General features: G+C 40.4%; 2 protein-coding genes across 3 annotated transcripts in view; one reads left to right on the top strand and one right to left on the bottom strand.

Moving 5' to 3' along the window:
• Window positions 1–24,547, top strand: part of LOC5570087 (myb-like protein Q) — a 476,649-nt gene that overhangs the window by 184,325 nt on the left and 267,777 nt on the right. The gene's annotated exons all lie outside the window — the stretch shown is intronic.
• Window positions 16,322–17,443, bottom strand: LOC5570083. Its single transcript, XM_001653019.2, has 4 exons — window positions 17,097–17,443; window positions 16,948–17,039; window positions 16,745–16,892; window positions 16,322–16,678 (listed from the first exon to the last, which is right to left on the bottom strand). Exons 1-4 carry the CDS (start codon window positions 17,224–17,226, stop codon window positions 16,515–16,517), a joined length of 534 nt encoding a protein of 177 aa, XP_001653069.1. The 5' UTR covers window positions 17,227–17,443; the 3' UTR covers window positions 16,322–16,514.

The following is a 24,547-nucleotide window of genomic DNA, read 5'->3' as shown; positions in this document are numbered from 1 at the left end:
TCGCATAAAAGTTCACGTAACAACTCGTGAATTCACACAACCTACATCAAAACCGCAAAACACGGTGGATAAAATTGTCTGATTGATGAGTTTCCTCGCATAAAACGCTTTCTTGCTGAGTTAATTTGTACATTTTGTTTCGTCCCGTACATTCGTACAAAGTAAGTCGAATCAATCCGTAGCAGCTGTCAAATCAACATTTGTTATCATAAGCTAAGTCGCATAAGATCACAGGTTAGTTCTATAGAGAATTTATACACTCGCATTGTAAGCAATTATTCATCACATAGTATATGCAGGTATACCGCCTCCACTTTTATACGTAGAATGCCTTTTCGCGACACCTTAGAAGTGAAATTTTGCACATACAAAGCCTTAAGGTGATTTCGTTATACGTACATTTCGGTTGTCTGGGGTATCTCCCGATCAGCTGCACTTACACAAGGTATCAACCAGATGACTGCTTGAGACTAACAGACACCCTAAGTGTATAAGTGCTAGTGATCTTCTACTTTTTAGGCAATAATGGTGCCTGCTGCGTCAGGATGCTGACCAATGAGGGGAAGGGGAGGAATTGATTTTGCATTAATAACTGGATCACTGGACCATGGAGTTTAACTACCTCTACGCCAGTTCCATCGGGAGGGTGTAGGGGGTATGGCTATGAGGGATAAGGTAATTCTATGGCAGCGACTTGTTTTGGTTAACAGTCTGCCTATATATCAGGCGTAAAAAAGACGTGATAGATGAATGGAAGCGTATTGAAACGGTTTCTTGTCCGTCTCTGACGATTGCTATGAACGAATAGATTAAAGTGCTTTACATTAACCTCCGGACTGTCGCGCTGTTGTACTTTGTACAAAAGTTGTGATTTATATGCTATCATTTTGAAACAAAGACATCCATCGACACCAAACCAAAATGTAAGTTTTTATTTACAGTATGGCCCTTTATAATACGGTAAAATCAACAAATGTACATGGAAGTTGCAAAATAATGAACGCACTTTATACGGTTCGAGTAAACCACAATTTGAAATCGGTATATCTCAAAATTCAGATAATATAGAAATTTGGGGTCTTTAGTTAAGTTGTTCTGGAGGTGAAGCGCTATCTGATGGTACCTTATTTAATTCGGAATTGATGGCACTAGTGGGCATAGAAGTTTAATTCTTGTTTTGCAAATATTTCAGGAGCCTGACCATTTAGAAGGATGGCGTCTTCGGCAAAGTTGTTTAGTAAGTTAAGGGCTATCATTGTTCGAGTTAGTGAGCATGAAACTTTTGTTTGTGGATATCTCAAGAGCCTGACCACTTAGAAAGATAGCGTTCTCGACAAAGTAGTTTAGTAAGTTCACTCACTTCATACTCACTAGCGCCGGCTAGAGCCAAAATTTTGAATTAACTAGCTCAAACAATGATAGTACTTGAGTTATCGAACAACTTAGCCCAAGACGCCACCTTTTTAAGTGATCAGGATCCTGAGATCTGCGAAACACAAGTTTCATGCTTACTAGCCCTTGAGCTACTGAACAGCTTTGCCGAAGACGTCATCTTTCCAAGTGGTCAGAATCCTGGGATGTTCGCAAAACCAAGGTTGTTGTACAAAGTACAACGCGCGACTACTCGCGTTACATAAATTCGCGCGACGACCGAAAGGTTACTGAAAAGACAACCATTTTTGCATTAGGATTTTTGATAATTTTGGTCCGTTACATTTCCACCAAAGACACGGCAAGAGCTTTTTGGATAAACAATTATAACCACTTGAATCCTGAACAGCATCGATAATCAGAACTGCTATCAATAAAATAAAAAAAAAAAATGATGTAGAGCAACTCTTTATCCCCTGGAGTTCTACAATGCGAGAGACGCGATTTAAGGCTTGTTGATTTTATAAGTTGGATAATTGTGTCTCACAAATAGCATAGAAAAGCATATCAATTCGAAATTGTTTTCCATTCGCTCGTTGGAGCACCGATTTATTGGTATATGTGGTAGCACAACGATGTAGCACAGTGATGTCAACCTCATTCTTCGTTTACAAGGCGCTTATATTTACTGATTTTACAAGACCACCTCTAGCACAGAGCATCAACGCGTTCAGGATTCAACTAAAATTGGACGTCTTAAAGCAAATATAAATCATCAGCCCCAAGTTAGGGCCACTAACTATACACAATCAAATGCCTTTCAAAGGTCTGTGCATTAAACTCCATTAATGATGGCAACTATCATGCTTTCAAGAGCGCACATTTCTATTAAGTACAATAGCCTTATGTTTCGAAAATCTTTGGTTTATCAAAATCAAAACATTTCTTATTTTTAAGAGCTAAGCGTTTCATTCTGCGTTGATAATATTTTCTTCCCATAAAATTTCCGTCATGTCTGTTGTTCGGATTTGCAACAAACACTTACGCGGCGAACTGGGGTTTGAATTGAACTTTCGCGATTTATTGCTCACTGATTTACTTGTACAAATAACACAGTAGATGCTTCTTGATTTGTGGTTTATATTTGACTAATTCTAGAAAGGGTTGAATATGGTTTCAATTGAGTGACCGTTAGGGTGATTCCATATAATTAATACCTAACATATGCCGGCCACCGTTAAAAACCTAGTTTTTAACCTATCTACCCTATGGCGACCGGTATCGATTCGGTTTACTAATTGATTTGACTTCAATTCGGGTAACTTCGTATTCTACCACGTGACTTATCGATTTTCTGTTGATATCTAGAGGTTACCGACCTTTTCCGATGAACTGTTGATGTTTACATCCTGGGTTATCGACCTTGTTCGATCAGCTGGCTTCGGGTCAACGATCCTGAGCCGGAATGGCTTGCTCGATCATCACGGAGCTTTTCCTTCCTTATCGTCGTCGTCGTCTATCTAATCGCCAGCGCTGTGGTTGTGGGTCGTAGCGCTCGTGCCCACGGATTGTGGCACTCGTCCGTCGGTCGGTCATGGTGGGAGACAAAAATTCCTTGAGTTTTTTGAAAGTTCATTAAATACATTAGACTTACATGGCCCGGAGGCCCGCAGGCCCCCGGTCGTTGCGCAGTGCGAACACTGCGATGGTAGATCATCAGTGGTCATCAGTGGGCTCGCGGTCTACGAGCGTTGATGACTGGTCTACCGGAAGCACGCTGATTTTAGAAATCGCGCGCCGGTACTCTCCGTCCTTGGTTTTTACTACGACGACGCGGATGTTTCCATCATCTCCCCTGAAGATGTGAGTCACCCTGCCGTAGCGCCATTTTAGAGGTGGCAGTCCGTCGTCTTTCACCAGAACCAGAGTTCCGATGACGATGTTATCCTTCTCGCGGTTCCATTTGGTTCTTGGCTGCAAACCGGAAAGGTATTCTGAGGTCCAGCGCTTCCAGAGCCGGCGGAGAAACTCTTGGACTTCCTGTCACTTGTCGAGTCGGTTTGGAGGTACATCTTCCAACGAAGGTTCCGAAATGGCTGTTAGCGGACGGTGGATCAAAAAATGTCCTGGCGTTAGGACATCGAGGTCGTCTGGGTCCGCTGACAGTTGTGTGAGAGGCCGAGAATTCATACAACTCTCGATTTGGCTCAAAAGTGTAGTTAGCTGATCTGCTGATAGGATGGAGTTCCCGAGAGTGGCTTTCAAATGGGTTTTCATCGATTTGATTCCCGCCTCCCACAAGCCACCAAAGTTTGGTGAGCGAGGGGGGATAAATTTGAATTCTATGCCGTCATCGGCACAGGAGCTGGTGACGTTTTCCTGCGCTTGTTGACTTCGGAACTGTTTAGCCAACTCAGATAGTTCTCGGGCTGCTCCCCGAAAATTTAGAGCATTGTCGCATTCGATGAGCTTGGGTTTTCCTCGTCGCGCCACAAAGCGCCGAAGGGCAGCGAGGAATGAACTTGTTGAGAGATCTGCGACCAGCTCGATATGCACTGCCTTTATCGACAGACAAACGAAAAGGGCTATGTATGCTTTGACAGGCTTGTATTTTCTGCTGGGGATCCGGTAATAGACAGGTCCGCACAGATCAACCCCAGTGTACAAAAATGGTAGTGTTGGAGAGACACGTTCGGCAGGCAAATCGCCCATGATTTGTTCCGTAGTCCGTGGACGACAACGGAAGCAGTTTATGCACGAGTGTACAATTCTTCGGGCTAAGTTTCGGGCACGTAACGGCCAGAATTTCTCCCGGAGGCTTGCGATGAGCAGCTGTGGTCCAGCATGGAGTAACTTCTCGTGGTAATACCGAGCAATCAATTCGGTGAATGGGTGTTTGGATGGCAGAATGAATGGATGTTTCCGGTCATCTGGGACCGATGCATTACGGAGCCGGCCACCGACTCGCAGGACACCCTGATCAACGAATGGTCTGAGGGTATTTAACTTCGACGATGGTTTAACTTGTCCAGATGCTGCCAAAGAAGTGAATTCTTCCCGAAATGCTTCCAGCTGAGCGATTCCGATGAGACACCGAAGGGCGTAATTTAGTTCGACGATAGTCAAACATCCAGAGAGGCGTTGTGTGTGGTTGGCAAGCTTCGAATTGAAGCGGAATCGTCGAATCCACGCAACTACTCGCAATAGTGCCATGTACGACGACCGTAGTGCAAATATTGGGTTTGGTGGAATAGTATGGATCGGCAAAGCAACTTGCCGTTCTTCGAGGTTCTCGGGAGGGAAGTCGGCGTTAGATGTGTGGACGAAGGTAGGCCAAAAGCGTGACGGTTTAGACAGCCACTCCGGGCCGTGCCACCATGAATGGGTGGCTTGGAGTTGTTCGGGGTCCATTCCCCGAGAAATTATGTCCGCTGGATTTTCACATCCTGGCACATGAGCCCAATGTCCACCAACTGTTGCATGTTGCACTTCCGACACTCGGTTAGCTACAAAGGTTTTCCACCGAGATGGAGTAGCGGACAGCCAATGGAGGACGATGGTGGAATCCGACCAGAAGAATGATTGAGCTTCAAGACTGATGGCAGCTTGTGCCTTCTGGAACAAATGGGCGAGCAGTAGCGCCGCCGAGAGTTCCAGGCGAGGCAAGCAGACACGTTTCTGCTTTCGAGAATCCGCCAAAGGAGCTACTTTTGATTTTGCCGTGAGTAGATTGTCCCGTCGTCGGCTACAACGCGGATGTAGAGGCACGCTCCGTAGGCCTTCAATGATGCATCGCAAAATCCATGCATTTGTATCGAGGTAGATTCGACGACAGGTGCGACCCAGCGAGGAACGGAGAGGTTCCGGAGATCGATGAGGTTTTCTCGGAATTCGTGCCACCGTTGTTGTAGTTCTTCGGCCAGCGGTTCATCCCAGCCTATTTGACTTCGCCAAACGTCCTGTAGGTAGATTTTGGCTTGGACTATCACTGGCCCGACAAGTCCTAGCGGATCGAAGAGCTTTGTGGCATCGGATAGGGCAATTCGTTTGGAGTTTCATTCCATTTTGGAACGTCGAAAAGAAAAGTGTCGGTTGTCGTTTGCCACCTTAATCCAAGTGTTTTGATGGAAGCCGACGAATCCAGATCGAATACTGTTCTTTCGTCGCGCAAATCGGATGGAAGGTGTTCGAGAAGTGCTGGATAGTTGGACGACCACTTGCGAAGACAAAGTCCGGCTGACTGCAGAAGATCCAACATTTGACTGCATAGTTGCTGGCCTTCCGCTATTTTGTTGACGCCGGTCAGCAGATCATCCATATAGAAACCCTTGGGAATCACTCTAGCCGCTTGTGGGTGGGTGGTTTCTCCGATTTTTGCGAGCTCCAGAAGACATCTAGTCGCAAGATATGGCGCACAAGAAGTCCCGTAGGTAACGGTCGATAGTTGGAAGGTGCGCATTGGTTCGGACGGACTATTCCGCCAGAGAATCTTCTGGAAACGGCGGTCGGGGTAGTAGAGTAAAATTTGCCGGTACATTTTCTCTATGTCCGACACAATCGCATACCGAGACATTCGGAACCGCAATGTGATGGACACCAAATCGTCTTGGACGACGGGTCCCACCATTAGCCCGTCGTTTAGGGAAACTCCGGTGCTCGTGGCGCACGAGGCGTCGAAGACTACCCGAAGTTTGGTAGTCAGGCTATCTGGTCTAACGACGCAGTGATGAGGCAGATAATACGAGAGATCGTTGGATTCTAGGTCTTCGGAATCAGTGATGTCTTCCATATGACCCAGTTGATGGTACTCCTCAATGAAGTCCGAATACGCCTGTTTCAGCTGCGGATTAGCGTTCAGGCGCCTTTCCAAAGAGAGAAAACGACGAGTGGCTATTTCTCTAGAATCGCCCAGAGTTGAGAGAACTGCTGATCTTTTTGGAAGCTGGACAACAAATCGTCCTGTTTGATCCCGAACGGCAGTAGCAGAAAAATGTGCCTCACACAAAGTTTCTTCGACGGAAAGTTTGCTATTGGATTGACACGATTCAAGCTCCCAAAAGCGTGCCAATTGATCTTCGAGGGAAGTGATGCTGCAGACGTGGACAAAGCTGATTTTAGGCGAAGGAGATGAACCAACTTTGCCCGAAACAACCCATCCGAGCACGGTTTTCTGCAGTACGGGAAGATCGGGTCCTAGACGAACTAGACCTTCTTCGACAAGTTCATAGTAAACTTCCATTCCTAGTATCATGTCGATAGGACCTGGTTGATGGAAGGTCGGATCTGCCAGAACAATGTTCGCAGGATTGTTCCACGTTTGCGTGTTCAACTCCTTGGCTGGTAACTCCCGAGTTATACCTGGCAGCACATGGAACGAGAAATCTGCGACGAAACTCGAACAATGGGACTCGATTCTTGCATCAACAGCATGAGATGAAACGACAGTAGCATTCCCAACGCCTCCGATCTCCTGGTGGGTTTTGATACGACGAAGCTTCAGTTTCTGCGACAACTGCACGGTCATCAAGTTGATCTGCGACGCTGGATCCAACAAAGCACGAGCCCATACCGCACAACCGTTGCAATCAGCAATCTTCACCATCGCAGTTTGTAGCAAGACAGTCAAAGGAACGGTTCGAACACTTCCGAGTAGAGCCATTGGTGCATGGCTAGTAGATGGACAACTGGTGGCTGGTGCGACTGCATTTGGTGGCGGAAGAGGCTGAGGCGAGGAGGGCTGAGGCTGAACTGCAGTACTTCGATTGGACGGATGTGGAGTTGGAGGAGGAGGAGATGGCATTGATGTCGGGATTGGATCACCAGCCGACGAACGAAGTGTGGTGTTTTGGTGCAACATTGTATGGTGTTTCTGTCCACACACTCGACAACAGCTGGACGGGCACTGTTTTACGAGGTGGGATGGCGAGAAGCAATTAATGCAAAGCGAATTTTTCTTTACTAGTTCAAATCGTTGGGATATTGGCATCTTGCGAAATGTTTCGCAATGAAAAGGGGAATGCGACGACTGCTTGCAGAACGAACAGGTTTTCGGCGAGGAGTTTTTGGTTACAGCATGACTAAACTTTGATTTCATCGATCGATCTGGTTCAGATTTGGGTGGCTCTGGAATACGAGCCTTAAACGACGACAGTGATTGCAATATTGAGCAGTGCCCGCGCAGGAATTTCAACACATTTTCATACTCAGGAACTGCCGTTGAGTTGTGGTGCTGCTCCCACTGCTTGAGCGTGGCAGAGTCTAAACGCGCACAAAGCATATGCGCGAGAAGAACGCTCCACCCTTCGGTATCAATGTCCATCTTTTGAATCATATTAAGATTGCGCTCAAAATCATCAATGATGCGCGCTAAGGAATCATAGCATTCCTTGCGCATCGGTTCGATGGACAGCAAAGACTCGATATATGTTTTCACGACAAGTTTTTTGTTGTCGAACCTCTTCTCCAGTAGTTCCCAAGCTACTGAGTAATTGGCCGAAGTAATTTCGATCGATTCGATCACTCGTTTTGTATCCTTAGATAGAGATGAAACGAGGTAGGAAAATTTGTCCATGGGCTTCAATTGGGGATTCGAATCGATTAAACTGACGAAAGCATCACGAAAGGTAAGCCAGTTTGTTTAGGTTCCGTCAAAGGATGGTAGTTTCACCTCTGGTAACCTTATCCGCGCGAACGAGGAGTCCGCAGGTGTGCCAGCGTGCACAACGACATTTTGGTTTGATGAAGATGGAATGGATTCAGGGGTACGCAGTTGAGAGACGATAAACCCATACACCTTCATATAATTACGCTCGAAATCATCTCGAGCTTGCCTGTTAGCATCTTCATTCAACGAAACATTTTCCGCAGCATCCGTGAACTCTTCTTGATCCTCACGCAATTCCAGTTGCAAACGAATCGATTGGAATTCAGCAAACACCTTTTCCAACCGCTGAAGCCATCCTTCTAAAAAGCTTTTATCTCTTTGCTCATCGTATGTGTTAATCAGGCTAATGAGGTTGTTCATCGAGTCAATGCAAAATCGTTCTTGACGAGACAAAGAGCGCAAACTTGGTGCCATTTTGAAGGGTCAGAAATCCACCGAAAATTCCCCAAAATTCAACCAACGGAACAGAAAAATCGCAAAAAGACACTCGCCAGAACGTTGCACCACCACAACTTCGCTATCGATGAGCAAAAGACGGTACGGATTTGCGTCAGGATCAAACTCAACTCACTCTAAACCCCACTCAATCGGCGAAATTATCCAATCAATTACCGCACACATTTATTATTCTAGCATCGATCATCAAATCTGAGCAGCCATGCTGCTATCATGCATGCGTACTTACAGTGCCCAGAGGTATAGCTGATTGTCTACCTCCTTTGTACGGTCCAACAATAGCGCCAAAGCCAAGCCGAAAATTGCACGCACCCAAGCCAAGCCACTAAAGCGTGCCCAAGCCAAGTGGACAATAGGTAGGCCTAGCTCAACGAACTTTGACCTGTTAGAACGGCAACGACGAGATCTCTGCTACAGCTTCTTTCCGCACTGATTTCATTTTTTTTCCGATCTGTGCGGATTCACTTTTTCACAATATTCACCCCTTGGGGGACTTATGCGACGGCACCGTAAACGGACGGTAAGCACTCACCACTTTCGCGTGGGATCTTCAGTGCATCCACGGTGCACTATCAACGTGTCTTCGCACACCGTCGGTGCAGATTCGACAATGCACTAATTGTCTTTCGATCGAATATCACGAATTTCACGCGCGCAAGTGATCCGGCTCGAAGGACCAACTTTTATGTTCGGATTTGCAACAAACACTTACGCGGCGAACTGGGGTTTGAATTGAACTTCGCGATTTATTGCTCACTGATTTACTTGTACAAAATAACACAGTAGATGCTTCTTGATTTGTGGTTTATATTTGACTAATTCTAGAAAGGGTTGAATATGGTTTCAATTGAGTGACCGTTAGGGTGATTCCATATAATTAATACCTAACATCCGTATTTGAACTTTCTGCTTATTACTGATTGATATTGTTTGCAAAGGTCAGTACTGACTTTAATCGAAAGCAGTTCAATGTTCATAACGTGGTTCCGGTCTATAAATGAACAGCCAACGAAAACATAGCTAATTTGAGATCTTTGTGAACAACTGAATTAAGTCCAAAAGTCAGAACAGTTATAGATTTATAATGATACCCGGAAGTTACGGGATTTTTCACACTGTCTGTTAGAGATACGAGCATTCACACTGATTGCTTCTACAACTTCTATTTTGCTGCTAGAAGTGTATGCTTTCATTAGTTTATCATTATTTAGTTTCATGCCAACATAATTAAGCTTGCTGAACATGAAACTCGAACTATTACTATTTTCTCTCAGGATTGCAGTCATTTCAATAACTCTCAGAGGAGTCTCCGGAAGTATTCTTAGAGGAATTTCTGGAAATATCTGAATTTATGAATCGTCGAAGAAATCCGCGAAAGCACTCCTTGACAGAAATACTAGAATCCATGTTTTCTATGATTTCTATGCATAAGCATAAGTGTTTTGCGTGTGAGTTTCAAGGTCCTTTGAGCAAACACAGTTGTTTTGTGTAACTTGCGTGAGCTAAAAGCTATAAGGTTTTATTAATAAATATGATTAACAATAGCACATCTTCACTTACATCGGTCTCTCTCCTTAAGCTCATAATGTCCCAAAAATCAATCTTCTAGTGTCCCAACGATTAAACGATGAACCAAATGGGATATCAACAATAGTTAGAACATTATATATTTCAATTGTTTCAATTATTTTTGCATACTCACGGTTGTCTAACCTCAACCTAGCACTCTAAGCTCAAACAACAACTTCAGAACGCTTGTCCTATAGCAAATATCACTTGATAGAGGTTTTTAACATTAATTATAAGAAATTCGCAGAAAAGAAATATATTTAACTTACTATTGTACGAAATAAACAAAATAAATCACTTATTTAGCTTTAATTCAATTTCAAGACCAAAAATGTTTTACAATTCAGAGCCTTTTACCAATTCGGCTTTATCCTATTTTATTCTTCTCCTTGACATCTCTCGTATTATGCGCTCGATGACAACCTGAGCTGTTATCTATTGACTTCTCCCGAGGGGTACCCTATCTCGGTGGGATATTTGGTCACAATAAGCATAGATGACCGTACAATTCGTAGCTGCTACTCCATGATTGACCAGAACAATCAAAATTGCACAAGGAATCAACAAGTGGAGCTTAGGAAAAGCTTACCATCCTCAGTGTACACTTTTGAGAGTCTGAAAATTTGTTAAGTAAAAAATGGCGCCGGCCACGTTCTTACGGTCATCGAGGAAGGGAAGGAATGTTAGTGTGACGTCCGTTGATACTAGAGACCGAGATCATTTCTGCATCTCCACGGTTGCCACGGGAAGGATTCGGTGTTTGTGGGAAGGGTATAAAGCCACATGTTAAGGATTCACCTTGGTAAGTGATGCAACCTTTCAAAGATTTTTGTAGTGACATGACATGTAGTGACGAACTATTTAAAGCGTTTCTCGTATATTGAAAAAATAAAAAGTATTTTTAAATTAAATAATAAATAAATCCCAGCCGAGCACGTGGATTTTTTTCATAATTTGTCCATCTTTACCACGCGTAATGAGTTAATTAATTTAATAACCATGCGGATTGGATTACCAAACAGCTCAATATAAGTGTCAATTTATAATAAATAATTGAAAAAAAAAACATAAATTTAAAAATGTCAAAATTTTAATTAAAGTAACTTGGGACGAACTCTCTTATTGATGGTCTGAAACTGTACTGTGAACCTTGTCGTGTGTTGATATTTTCGTGCAAAATGATCGGCCAACGCGTTAACCGGACCAAAATCCAACTTCCCGAAATCATAGGGAGCCGGATCCTATTTTTGGCACTTTTGATTTACTTCGACAGTGGGGTTTTTCGAAAGATACATAAACCCATATTTGGCCACAATGTGCGACGTACTGAAGCGCTTCTTATTGCAAAGTTTCAGATAATTCGGCCAAGGAAAACCCCCCATGCCAAAGTGAATCATGGAAGTGCCCAAGTTGTTCTACACCCTATCAGGAAAACAACGAACGTTTCCATCGGAGTAGCCAAAACGCACTGCAAAAAGGTTCAATTCGTTCATCTCTTCATCTTGTCACTGATTCTTCTGTGTAAATTTGTTAACTTCCACATCACTAGGCAAAACTTTTTCACTTCAGTTTTTTGATTAGCGACAGCACTTGGAAAAAATCAATATCAAGATGAAATCTATGGAGGTATTACCGTAATCCGGGGGCAAATTGATCACTGGGGTGAATTTGATCAAGTCGGTACCAAATGGCATCTTCTTTCAAGGATGGTTAATACTTCGTTGGCATAACAGACATTGAATGTTTTCTAGTTTATAGACGTTTAATGATGATTTTAAACTATTTTATTTTTATTATGGTCAGTTTTGCTTAGAAATATTCACCGGTTTTGAAGGTGTTATAATACTGTTGGAAATGTCGGTACTAAACAATCTGCTGGTGCTAAGCCTGCATGCAAACTATGAGTGTTAAAAATGATGTGTAAGCTTCAGTGTGAACTGCTGAAATCATTTTTGAAATCGTATAGCATAAAAAGAATAATTTTTTTGGTATAAAACCGTTTATTGTTGAGTAACGTGCTTATTTCAAGGGAAATTGCAAACATTTAGGCGTATTATGCAGATTTACAAAGTTTAATTTTGCAATTAAATGATGATATATACGAGTTGTAAGAATGTTGACATCATTTTCGGATTCAGGAGACCCACATTTAGCATATAGGGAAATTTTACATTCTAAAATTTGATTTATTGTATAGTGATCAATTCCGCCCCAATGTGTCACTTTCAATTTTTGATATTAAAACTTATTTTATTATATGTTAAATTTTATTTCATAAAAAAAACCGATTACATAAACTGATAGAGATCAATGAAGTTCTGATTTTACCGAAATAAATTTGACAAAATTTTAATTCCAAAGAAAAACATAACGAAAAGTTGTGAAATAATGATCAATTTGCCCCCGGTTTACGGTACTGAAATACCTGCAGGAATTTACGAAAAAAAAATGAGTTGATTATTTAGCGGTGAAGCTTTCCTAGAGCAACTCCTTGAAAAATTACTGAAGGAGTTAATAGAATTCAGTGGAGCAATCCCTGAGAAAATGCTTGAACCATGGAGGAGCCCCTTTAGGATTTCTTGGAAGAATCTCTGGAGAAATCTGTGGAAGAATTCGGGAAGGAGTTTATGAAGTAATCCTTGGAGAAATTTTTGGAAAGTATCTGAATTAGGAGAGAATTTTTTTGGGAAAACTCTGAAGATTTTTTTGGGGGAATTTCTGAAGAAATCTCAGAAGGAAGAATCCTGGAGTAATATCTGTGAAAATCCTCGGAAGGGTTCCTTCAAGGAAACACTGTAGTACCTAGATAAGTTTTCAAAAATATATCTGAATTATTTCCTGGTAATGTGTCCCTAGAAAAATCCTTAGGAATTCCTATAGACACTTCTGGAGAAATTCCTGAGAAAATCGATGGACAAATTCCTAAAAAAAAATCTAAAAAGGGTTTTCATGAGGAATCCCATGAAGAAATTCCACGTGATGTTCTCGAATAGATCCCTGCAGGAATCCGTAGAGAAATTTCTGGAAAAAGTCTGAACTATATCTAGGTGGAATCTTTAAAGGAACTATTGAAATTCTTGGAAGAGTTTTTGAAAAAAAAAATCTCTAAATTCCCTGGTGGAATTCTGGAGAAGTCCCTTTGAGAATTATCATAAGAATCTTTTGAGGAATTCTTAGAGGAATCTCTGGAGGTGTCATTGGAAGGATTTCTGAAACATGTCTGATTTATTTCTTGATAAAATTTTTGAAGATATCATTGAAGGCGTTACTGTTATCTATGGACGAGTTTGCGAAAAAAAACTCTGAACTATTCCCTGCATTATGTCTCTTGAGAAATTCCTTGACAAAACCTTGGAGAAATGCGTTTTTACTCTAATATGGTTTATATTATCTCTGCCTAGTTATTTTTAATATGGTACAAAGAAAAAAAAAAGTCCGATCGTCCAATGAATTTTTATCTAGAATATGCAATATGTCCAGCTTTGGAAGTTGAGATCATGAATGCACATCAGATTATGAAATAAAACGCACCGTTTCTGCAGTTCATCCAACTGCGGTGGAAGCGGAAGAAATTTGTTCTATTTTTGATGGTCTATGTATTTTAGAAACTTTTATTCAATTGGATCAAAAACAAAAAATGGAGCACCGGCAAAACGACCTAACATTGGCCTCAAAGAGGGTATGGCATTATCCCATGACGTTAATGCATAACGTTTCAAAATCTGTGCAAATTTCTAAAACGTCTTTTGCACGCGCTTAAGGATTTAAATTGAGAATGTACTGAAAGTACAAGGTTTCTGATAACATAGCATTAACACCAACAAATCGTGGGTGGTCATACAATTCTTAGCTCTATCGGTTTTCAGAAATCTATATAGTGCCGCAAAAAAAAAAAACGTTTGGGATGAACGCAATAATTTAACTTTTTTTAGATTACGTCCATACAGAAGATTTTTATAACAAGTTATTATTTGGAGATTGAGTCCCTACGAAGTGAAATTTTGGAACACCCTACTGAACGCATATTCCCAAAGAAAGATGCCAATCTTCTTCACCAAAAAACCGCACAAACAAGCACCCATAATAGTCCCTAATCCCAGTCAAACGCATAATGCAAATTTTTCATAAAACTTTTGTCTCCAAGCGTATGGTAACCGAAATGATATGGCATCACATGCTGCGAAAGTGTTTTTTCTCTTGCAAACTTCTCATCTTCAAACTCCACAGCAGACAGTTTGCAGGTGGCTAAGTACTTTTGTTTGCTGCTTATCGCAGTCACAGCGAGTCTACTTTTCGACTTTGATCCGCCAGCTCGGAATGAGCTTTGTGGTAATTCAAATTTATCTACCGCGTTACCAGCTGGCTGGTTGTTTCTTGCAGCTAATAAATCCGCAAAGTGATTTCTGCCAACTTTAGTTGCCATTGAAGAGATTTGCAATTGCAGTGAGATGAGATTTTCACTTTCATGTCTGATGAGAGTGAAGTGATTGAAAAGAGGGGGACAGCCCTGTGGCGTATTCCACAACTGCACGGAGGATTCAAAATAGAGATTTCCGAGGAAATTAATCGCTAATCTCTAGGATGTTTTGGTTTCTCTTGAATAACGATGATGATTATTATGAAATGCTGTTATTGCAAAGTGTCTAAAAATTGTACAGGGTGTCCGCAAATTATCCGAACAACAAAATATTGGAAAGATGATCTCGCATTGAAAACAATGAAAAATCAATGTCCATGTTCCTTTTATAATACACATATATGTTAACACAAAATACAACTTAAAAAAAAACCGAAATGCTTGCTTGTTACTGACATAGGCAAATTAAAAATTTTCGGAGACGTTTTTCCTGAGGGCCGCTAGTCATACTTGAGATGTGTTATCCCTTAAACATAAAAGAAATGAATCCAAATGTCCTATTGTTATTTGAAGTAATCTACAGGTTAGTGGCTTAAAGTTAGACTGGAAATAGAAAATTGTACGGTACAAATCCAGTGAGTTCTATGGACATTTCTCTTCCGTCATAAAGCTCAGAAAACAGCTCCGTTTAAGACACCTCAATATATTTGGGTTGGTTTTGCAATTATTTGAAATCGGAAATGTTTCAAACTTACTTCTTAAGAATATAATAAGCCAATGTTTAAATCATGCAAGAATATTGAATTTATTATGCTTGATTGTATAGAGCCATGTCTTCAAAGTTTGTACGGATAATTTGCGGACACCCTGTACTGGAATAATATGTAAAGCGATTGTAATGTAAAATTTCGCATTACTAGCAATTGCCGGCGTAGTAGTGGAATGTTGACAAAGTTTTCTTTGTTTGCTGTGAGAACTGTCACAACATTGCTTTTGTTTATTGTGAGAAAGCAAACATAAACAGATATGCTTCTGAGCATTCACTTTCTTGTTAGACTGACGTTGACCGAAAGCACAAATGACGTCAAACAAACATCGATACGTTTTCATTCTGAGAAATCGACTTGTGTAAGATTGATCGTGCATTGGTATTCGTGGCAATTTGATTGTAAACCTCTATTGCTCCCTTTACGATCCTTGTTTGGACCGGTGCCTTCGATTTTTCGTTGGACCCGTTAGCGAAAACTAGCGGTGGTATTCCTTTTTGGACACCGTCTTGAAAATGAAAAAAAAATCACTTATGAACTGAATATCAAAACTTTGTCTTAAGGTGATTATAGAACGAAGCCTCACCTCAAAATTTCAAGAGCACAAGAATTGAGAATCAAACAGCGCTCCGCGTTGAAAATTTATCCCATTAGTCACCACCACAAGCAGTTTGATTGATTTTCAACGCGAACTATTGTCAGATTCTTCAGTCTTGTGCACTTGAAAATTCAAAGTTTGGCTTCGTTGTATAATCACCTTAAGAACAAGCTTTTGATTATTAAACAAGTGTTCTTCATTCTACTGATATTTGAAGTCATTATAAACTTTCGAGCTACATTGCCCCGTCATTAGATGTTCAGTTGATGAATCTGATCATAAATTAACTCATAACAATTAATTTCATGAGATTTTATGAAAATCACAGAATTCGTTGTGGAAACATATTATCTTGCATTCAAAATAAGCAGTACAGATAACGCCGAACTCTTTGTTGAACCTCAATGTATATGAGGCTATACCTTGTTGACCATTCGTAAATAATAATAACTTTCCGGTAATAATGAGTTTCATGTCATGCGAATGGTGATTGCGTTAGGGAAACAGTTTTTCACACCTTCCAAACTACATTTTGTCAATCAGGTTTCTCACTATTGCTGCAACAATTCGGTTTATTTCCTGTTTTAATCATAAAACAATATACTGAAACGTCTCTATCCGGAGAATGAATCTTCAACGTCAATCACATATGCCGCCACTATCACTAGCCATGATCTCATACTCGTTGATTCTGCGGCTTACAACAGCAAATGAAAGCCCATACAGTCGCTCTTAATCGGTCACCAGTACTTCCTCATCACCAACAACGCTGTGCCGCTGTTCTTGTCCATTTTCCGTGTTGAACCGTACGAAATTCGTCCCCGGCTGTGCCACAGGTTCATGTTCGATCAGTTTTCCCATGGCGATCATGGTCATCATCACATGCAGGGTGACATCTGCAGGGAAAATGCGGTTCCATCAATTGGCTCCATGGATGTTTTTCGTTACCGAAGGATACTTACAGAGAGCCATAACAACTCCGAATGGATTCACAAACACCATATTGTACCATCGTTTGTTCTGCCAAATCATGATGATATCCCTGAGCACCAGCAGGAACAGCTCAATCATGTACATCGCAACGAAGGGATAGACGAACTTTTTCTCTTCCTAAAACATTTAATGATCGTAACTTTATCATTTTTGCAACGTCCATAAACCAAACCTTGAAAATTCCATAGAAAAGCGAAATCCCCACGGTAAGCCAAATTACTCCGAAAACAAGGCCAACGCTTCCCATGTACCGATAGTCGTAAACTGCAAGAACGATCATTGATTAGTGCATAGGAACAACAGTTCATGATCTATCCTTACACTCCTCCAAAGGATACAGGAAATCCGTTGATTGATACAGAACCGCAGCCAAGAATATCGAACCGATAATTGTGGCGACCGCTATGACATAGCTATGAAATTTGATATAGAACCGCAAGTAGTGCTGCATTGTCGCGAATTGCTGTTGCCGTCGATTAGGTCAGTTTTGTTTTAATTGCGACTAATCTAGCTGTGCAGTTGCTCCACGTGAGGTAGAAAAGACCGGTTCCGACGAGTGTAGCAATTGTACTGGTTGTCGCTTTTTGCTATGAGAGTTAACCCACTGGGTAATCAGCATGTGGTGGTAATGTGTATGAGCGCAGTCAGTGTAGATCAGCCAAGAATTTCTTTGATCTCTACTCTCTATGTGTACTCTCATGCTCTGCTGAATGACGAAAGTATTGGGAAAGAAGGAGGCTGTAAACTAGAAAATTCTAATTGTTATCATTGCGTTATCATCGCTGCGGCGATATGAATGTCGTACTGCTTGAAGTTTTTGGTTGGTGTGTGTGAAATGAATGTAGAAGAATTTTAGTACTATTACTATTGTGCCAAGTACTATGCTATATTGTGAGAAATCCGCTAAAAATCTGTCATAGACCACTCTAGGTTCCTGTTCAGGATTTTGTATGGAAATATCTTTTTTACACTACCCACCATAAATATGGAAACGCTTCATTGAGGCTCAAGTGAGAATTGAACACTTGTAAAATTTGAAAACGTTATTTTTTTTTGATAAATCAAGAAATCATAAAAATAAAAAACAACAAAATGTAACGATAGGTTTTATTCTTCTTCATTTATTGTCCGTTCGGGAGAAAACTGCGCTTTAAGTTTTGGCAAATGCATTGCATGATTTTAAACTCATTACAGCACCCCAAATAGTTCAGTATCGCCTGGAAACAAGTATACACTTGGTGCGAACAACACGTGAAAATATTTGTTTAGTGTGCAAAATTGAAAAAATTGCATTGTTCCATTGCCGTAATACGGGGTTTATCAAAAACTGAAATATTAAATAAAAATGTATATACTTTAATTAAGACAATTTCCTGTGGAAGTTCTGCTGTCGTAATGGTAATAATTCGTTAATGATGCCTAATTGAAAATATTTATGATAGTTTTGACAACGTAATGATAGAAAACTTTGTTTCGAAAAGTTAATTGACAAATTTACGTATGATAAAAAATCAACTTCCGTAAAAATCTTAATGTTTTATGTTCCATGGTACGAAATACATTCTTACGTTCAAATTACGATGGTTTTCCATTATGCTTGGGCGATCCGAATTATTTTTTAATCATTATTAATCAAGTTCAAATTTAAGGCGATGCGTCAACTTTTCATCGTTTTTCAAACATCTCTGTTTTTTTAGAGAAGCTTGCTTGTCGTATTTTGGACCCCCTAAAGAAGTGATTAATTTCTAATAAAATAAACTCATTTTTTATGTACAAACGGTTGATGCAAGTGCGGAATTTTCCTATCTTTCCAAATGGCATTAAAATCGAGTTTGTCTGGGAAATTTGCAGAAAAATGGCCCAGGGGGTCCAAAATATATTGGTTACCCTCTCCATAATACAGTAATGACCCAATTTTGTCAGCCCCTGATTTTGTCTACCCCCGATTTTAGCACCCTTTTTGACCCGATTTTGTCTACTCCTGATTTTAGCATCCATTTTGCCCGATTTTGTCAGCCTAAAATTTATATATTTTTTTACATTTGTCTAAACACGTCTATACTGGCGATACATGGTGACTAAAATAAAACATGTTTACATTAACAAAATCATAAAACTATGTCCTAAAGTTAAAATAAAACTTTTGTCAACCCTAAATGCAGCATGGGGCTGACAAAATTGGGACATTACTGTAGCTCTTTTTCTTTTAATACACCATCTTGATTGGACCATAATTAATTATTCGACGGTGTCCGGTACTGGGGGATCATCCCCTATATTTTGTGTATGAGAATTAGACTGGTGCAAAGTTTTTGCTCCACTTAGTCAATACTGATGAGAATCATCCTTACAAAAAAAAAATAAAAAATAGAAAAATTGACAGCTTAGCAACATAGCAATACTTTTCAACTGTAATCCAGTTTTTCATGAAGGGCTCAAGTTTTTTTTGTAGCTGGCTCAAGTGAAAATACACCACCAAAGCAGTGCTAGTGGGCGAGAAACTTTTATTTTGCGGATATCTCAGGATCCTGACCACTTAGAAAGAAGGCGTCTTTATAGTTTGTCCCAGACAGTACTAGGGAGTATGATTTTTTGCCAACAATCTCGAACCTCTTGGCTGGAATAAACAATTTTTACGAAGACGTCATCTTTTATACAGGGTGTTAGGTTCATGAGTGCAGAAATTTTAAGGGGTGATCGTTCTATGGATATGGTCAACTCTTAACTGTTACCGAGTTATTAAACATTTAATGTTTTAGGATATGTTTGTCTTTAAATGGTTATAACTTTGGAATAGTTCAACGAATCTCAATTCTCTTACTTCCATTTGAAAGCTAATTAAATTTCCAATCTACTAAAAACTTTACATCATATGGGTTCTGGAAATAAATTCATTTTTAAGAGCAAATAAGTTCAAAGGTAGTGGTTTTTCTCTTGTTTTTGTCAGTTTACTTTAAAAAATGCGTAATGAATTTCATGCTTGTCTTAAGCAAAGTTGTATGCTTTAAGCTGCTCTACAATTCGTTCTTTGACACCAAACTGCTATCTCTACGCGTTCTCTTGCAATTTTGATTTGAACACGCCACTTTGGGTCATAAATTTTGGTCCGTATACGCAACAGGTAACAGTTCATTTCACCCCACTGTGTTGCAAAAGTTGACGCATTGTTTGCATCCGCGCACAGCACACTTGATCTCAGGTTTAGACAACAACAGCTTGGCGCGTATGATTAAGCTCACGCTGCTGTGCGTTCTTTTGCATGCTGTTTGAAACTTGAAATTTCTCCAAAGTTCCAAGACACCAACCCCGGGTCGAAACGTAGGGCAAGTTATAAACCTCGTTTCATTTTCTGAAAGACTGCGTAGCCGTTAAATCCGATCGATTAAGAGTTACAGTCAAACCCCGCCAGATTCCTCCAGGAGTTTCTCCATAGTTCCTTCAGGATTTTTTTTTCGAAGTTTCTCTAGAAAATATTCCGCAGTTCCTCCGGCAAATCTTTCGGTGTTCCTCCAGGAATTCTTTTGGAGGTCCGCTACGAATTTCTTCGGAGTTCCTCATGGAATTTTAGTCAGAGTTCCTCAAGCAATTCCTTTGGATTTCCAGCAGGTATTTCTTCAGATTGCCGCCAAAGTTCGGAGTTTTTTCAGGAATTTTCCAGAGTTCGTGCAGTAATTCATCGCAGTTCCGCTAGGAATTCCTCAAGAGTTACTCCGGAAATTCCTCTAGATTTTCTCCGCGAAATATCCCAGAGTTCCTCCGCGAATTTCTCAAGAGTTTCTCCTGGTATTCCTCCGGAGTTCCTTAAGTATTTTTCTTCTTTTTGGCATTAACGTCTTCACTAGGACAGAGCTTGCATCTCAGCTTAGTGTTCTTATGAGCACTTCCGCAGTTATTAACTGAGAGCTTTCTTTGCCAAAGTTGTCATTTTCGCATTCGTATCTCATTTGGCAAGTACGACGATACTCTATGTCCAGGGAAGTCAAGGAAATTTCCATTACGAAAAGATCCTGGACCGACCGGGAATCAAACCCAGACACCTTCAGCATGGCTTTGCTTTGTAGCCGTGGACTCTTACCACTCAGCTAAGGAGTTCCTTAAGTGTTCTGTACGAATTTGTCCAGGGTTCCTTCAGAGTTTCTCCGAGAATTCCTTCGTAGCTTCAACGGTGATTCCTCCGGAGTTGCTTAAGAAATTCTTCCAAAATTGTTGCAGTAATTCTTCTGAATTCCATCCAGCATATCCTCCGGAGTTCCTTCAGAACTCTACAGGGAATTCCATTGGATTTCCTTCATAGCGACTTCTTACGAACTCAGGAATTTTAGGATGAGGTCTCAAGGAATTCTTGAAGGAACTCCCTATGAAAATTTTGAAGAAACTCCCGGGAAAGGAATCCTCAGAAATTCTTGGAGGAATTTGTGGAAGAACTCCTGAAAGAATTTTTGGAGGAACTCCCGGAGGACTTTCAAGAAAACTCTCGGGTGGATTCTTGGAAAATTCTCGGAGGAACAACCGGCAGGATTCCTGGAGAAACTGCGGTAGAATTTCTGGTGAAGCTGCCAGATTCTTGAAGCAACTCGCGTGTAAATTCCTAAAGGAACTACAGTACAGTTCCTGGAGAAGCTCCGGAGACATTGTGGGAGGGATTCCAGAGGAATTAAGGAAGCAACGTTTGAAAAAAAAAATCAGTGGAGCTTCGAAGGAATTCCAAAAGAAACTTCGGAAGAGTACCCGGATGTAGTCCAAGAAATTGCCGAAGAACAAATTCTCGGTGGAGCTCTGGAGACTTTTTCGGAAGAACTGCTGAGAAACTACCGGTGGAGCTCCAGAGGAACTTCGGAAGACTAACTGGAAGAACTCCGAAAGAATGTATAGAAAAATTCCTGGAGAAACTCTGGAGGAATTTCCAGATCAATTCTGGAGGTATGGATCATTCAAATCAACACAATTAACCAAACTTCGAGTGGTTCTTCAAGGAATATTATCAGACATTTTTCCATCGAGTCTATTGAAGATTTTTTCAAGGATTCCTGGAATTCAATTTTTTCATCAACTCATTCTTCGATATCCTCATGAGATTTCTTGTTTCAAACATTTTTCAGCACCTCTCTGAAGAATTTGTTGGATAATTTGAGAAGAATTGAATTGAAAATTACATGTATTCCTCAAAAAATATCTGGAGAAAATCCAGTTTGAATTTGTTGACGATTATCCTGGTTTTATAAGAGAACCTGAGAGATTCCTGGTGTAATCCCTAGATGAATTTCAACACGAATACCTTAGTAAATATCAGGTTGAATTTTGTGAGCACTTTTAAACGAATTCCACTTCAAATTTGGTGAGGGTTACCATGAACAATTTCTTAAAGAAGAGCTGAAAAATTCATAGAAGAGTTTATTTGACAATTCCTCGATGTAGGCACTTTTTTTTTAAATGTTTGGATGCATCCCTGAATTAATTTCTCGAGATATTCTTGAATAGTTAATAGGGCTGGGGAAACTTCAGCAATGTTTCTAGGTTATTTTTGAATGAATCATTAAACAATTTAATTCCTGGCGTTAACAGTTGAATGAGATTCACAGTAAAACTGGGACTGGGATACAGCTTTGAGTGTTAAGTATCGTAAGCGTGTTACTGCTTTCAAATGTTTAGCAGCATCCTTGCAGTCTTTGGAACATTGCACAGAGCCTTCAAATAAACTGATATGGAGAAATCTAAAAGTACATGGAGTACCGTGTACCTTTCAATTCCGCTCCTAAATGCTTATCTTTGACAGATACGCGTATTTCGACTACCACTTGCAGTCTTCTTCAGTGTCAGTTGCTCGTATCCACTGATATGAATCAACCAGATAAACATTTTCTGTATGTTCATTGTTGTTTCATCAATACTGTTATGCAGTACTTTGAAACATTTACTCTACGAGCAATGACAATTATTGCTTACAATTCAGATCAATCATCAACAGAAAAATAACAAACCGATCAATGTTTTACTACACTCCTTCAACATTTTGAAAAGTTGATTTCCATCGGACAAAAACGATTTATTTTAAGTTTCAAACAGCATGCAAAAGAACGCACAGCAGCGTGAGCTTAATCATACGCGCCAAGCTGTTGTTGTCTAAACCTGAGATCAAGTGTGCTGTGCGCGGATGCAAACAATGCGTCAACTTTTGCAACACAGTGGGGTGAAATGAACTGTTACCTGTTGCGTATACGGACCAAAATTTATGACCCAAAGTGGCGTGTTCAAATCAAAATTGCAAGAGAACGCGTAGAGATAGCAGTTTGGTGTCAAAGAACGAATTGTAGAGCAGCTTAAAGCATACAACTTTGCTTAAGACAAACGTGAAATTTATTACGCATTTTTTAAAGTAAACTGACAAAAACAAGAGAAAAACCACTACCTTTGAACTTATTTGCTCTTAAAAATGAATTTATTTCCAGAACCCATATGATGTAAAGTTTTTAGTAGATTGGAAATTTAATTAGCTTTCAAATGGAAGTAAGAGAATTGAGATTCGTTGAACTATTCCAAAGTTATAACCACTTAAAGACAAATATATCCTAAAACATTAAATGTTTAATAACTCGGTAACAGTTAAGAATTGACCATATCCGTAGAACGATTTTTTCATCTAACATGGGTCCACTATCACCCCTTAAAATGTCTGCACTCATGAACCTAACACTCTGTATAGTCAGGATCACGAGATATCTTCAAAATAAAAGTATCATGCTCTCTAGTATCATCTTGTGGCAAAACCTTGTATCTCTTTGGTAGAATAATTATAGCTCTTGAGCTACTGAAAAGCTTTGCCGAATACTCCATCTTTCTAAGTGGTCAGGATCCTGAGATATAAAAAAAAACAAAATTAGCGCCGCCTGGTGGCAGAATTCCGCATTTCAATGACCATCACATGTTAGCTCTTAATTTATTGAACAATTTTACTGAACATCAATAGAGGGTCTATTTTTAATACTTTTCAAGATATTAAAAAGTCGGTGGAAACTTTTCGTCAAACGAAAAAATCATCACTGGGCTACTGGGTGTTCCATGTTGTCCGTTGCCTAAAGTTAGTGATTGTTCAGTCTGTGCAGCCTTTGGCTAAAGACGGTGTAAATTGTCTGTTTTAAAAACATTACATAAACGTAACGTTGTCACGATAAAAATGTGTCATCATAAGCATGAAACGAGCTCACCAAGTGGCAATGGCATGGAAAATAATCAGGTAATGCAGAATTCGTTCTCATTTGATTTCGAAGCACGATCGAAACAAGTATTTGTCCATGAACGGCAATTTTTCGTAAGTAGTATCAAGCTTGATACACAACAGCAGCGAACGGCAGCCGCAAGAGAGAGTGATGATAGAACCCATTTTTCGCTTATTTACCATTGAGAGTAGGTGTTTTATTCTCATGGCATGATACACAATCTTCGAACATCTGATAGCAATAGTGTCCCCGGGGTCTTCCTTAGCCGAGTGGTTAGAGTCCGTAGCTACAAAGCAAAACCATTTTGAAGGTGTCTGGGTTCGATTCCCGGTCGGTGTAGGATCTTTTCGTGATGGAAATTTTCTTGACTTCCCTGGGCATAGAGTATGATATAACCTGCCACACGATATACGAATGCGAAAATGGCAACTTTGGCAAATAAAGCTCTCAGTTGATAACTGCGGAAGTGCTCATAAGAACACTAAGCTGTCCCAGTTTTCAAAATATCCTTTGCATTGCGTTGCTTTGATCAGTAAATTTAGGAGTAGGAAAATGCAC

Source organism: Aedes aegypti, chromosome 2 (genome assembly GCF_002204515.2).
Source record: "Aedes aegypti strain LVP_AGWG chromosome 2, AaegL5.0 Primary Assembly, whole genome shotgun sequence".
Classification (NCBI taxonomy): Eukaryota; Metazoa; Arthropoda; class Insecta; order Diptera; family Culicidae; genus Aedes; species Aedes aegypti.
Note: the sequence above shows the minus strand (reverse complement) of the source record. Positions and strands in the feature narration are given on the sequence as shown.

What these genes read in the sequence shown, in the direction of transcription:
- LOC5570083 (XM_001653019.2), bottom strand. Translation starts at nt 17,226, where the DNA reads ATGCAGCACTACTTGCGGTTCTATATCAAATTTCATAGCTATGTCATA. An exon ending in CCTGTATCCTTTGGAGGAGT is followed by an intron (nt 17,040 to 17,096) that starts GTAAGGATAGAT and finishes TCGTTCTTGCAG; the next exon opens with TTTACGACTATCGGTACATG. An exon ending in TTTTCTATGGAATTTTCAAG is followed by an intron (nt 16,893 to 16,947) that starts GTTTGGTTTATG and finishes TAAATGTTTTAG; the next exon opens with GAAGAGAAAAAGTTCGTCTA.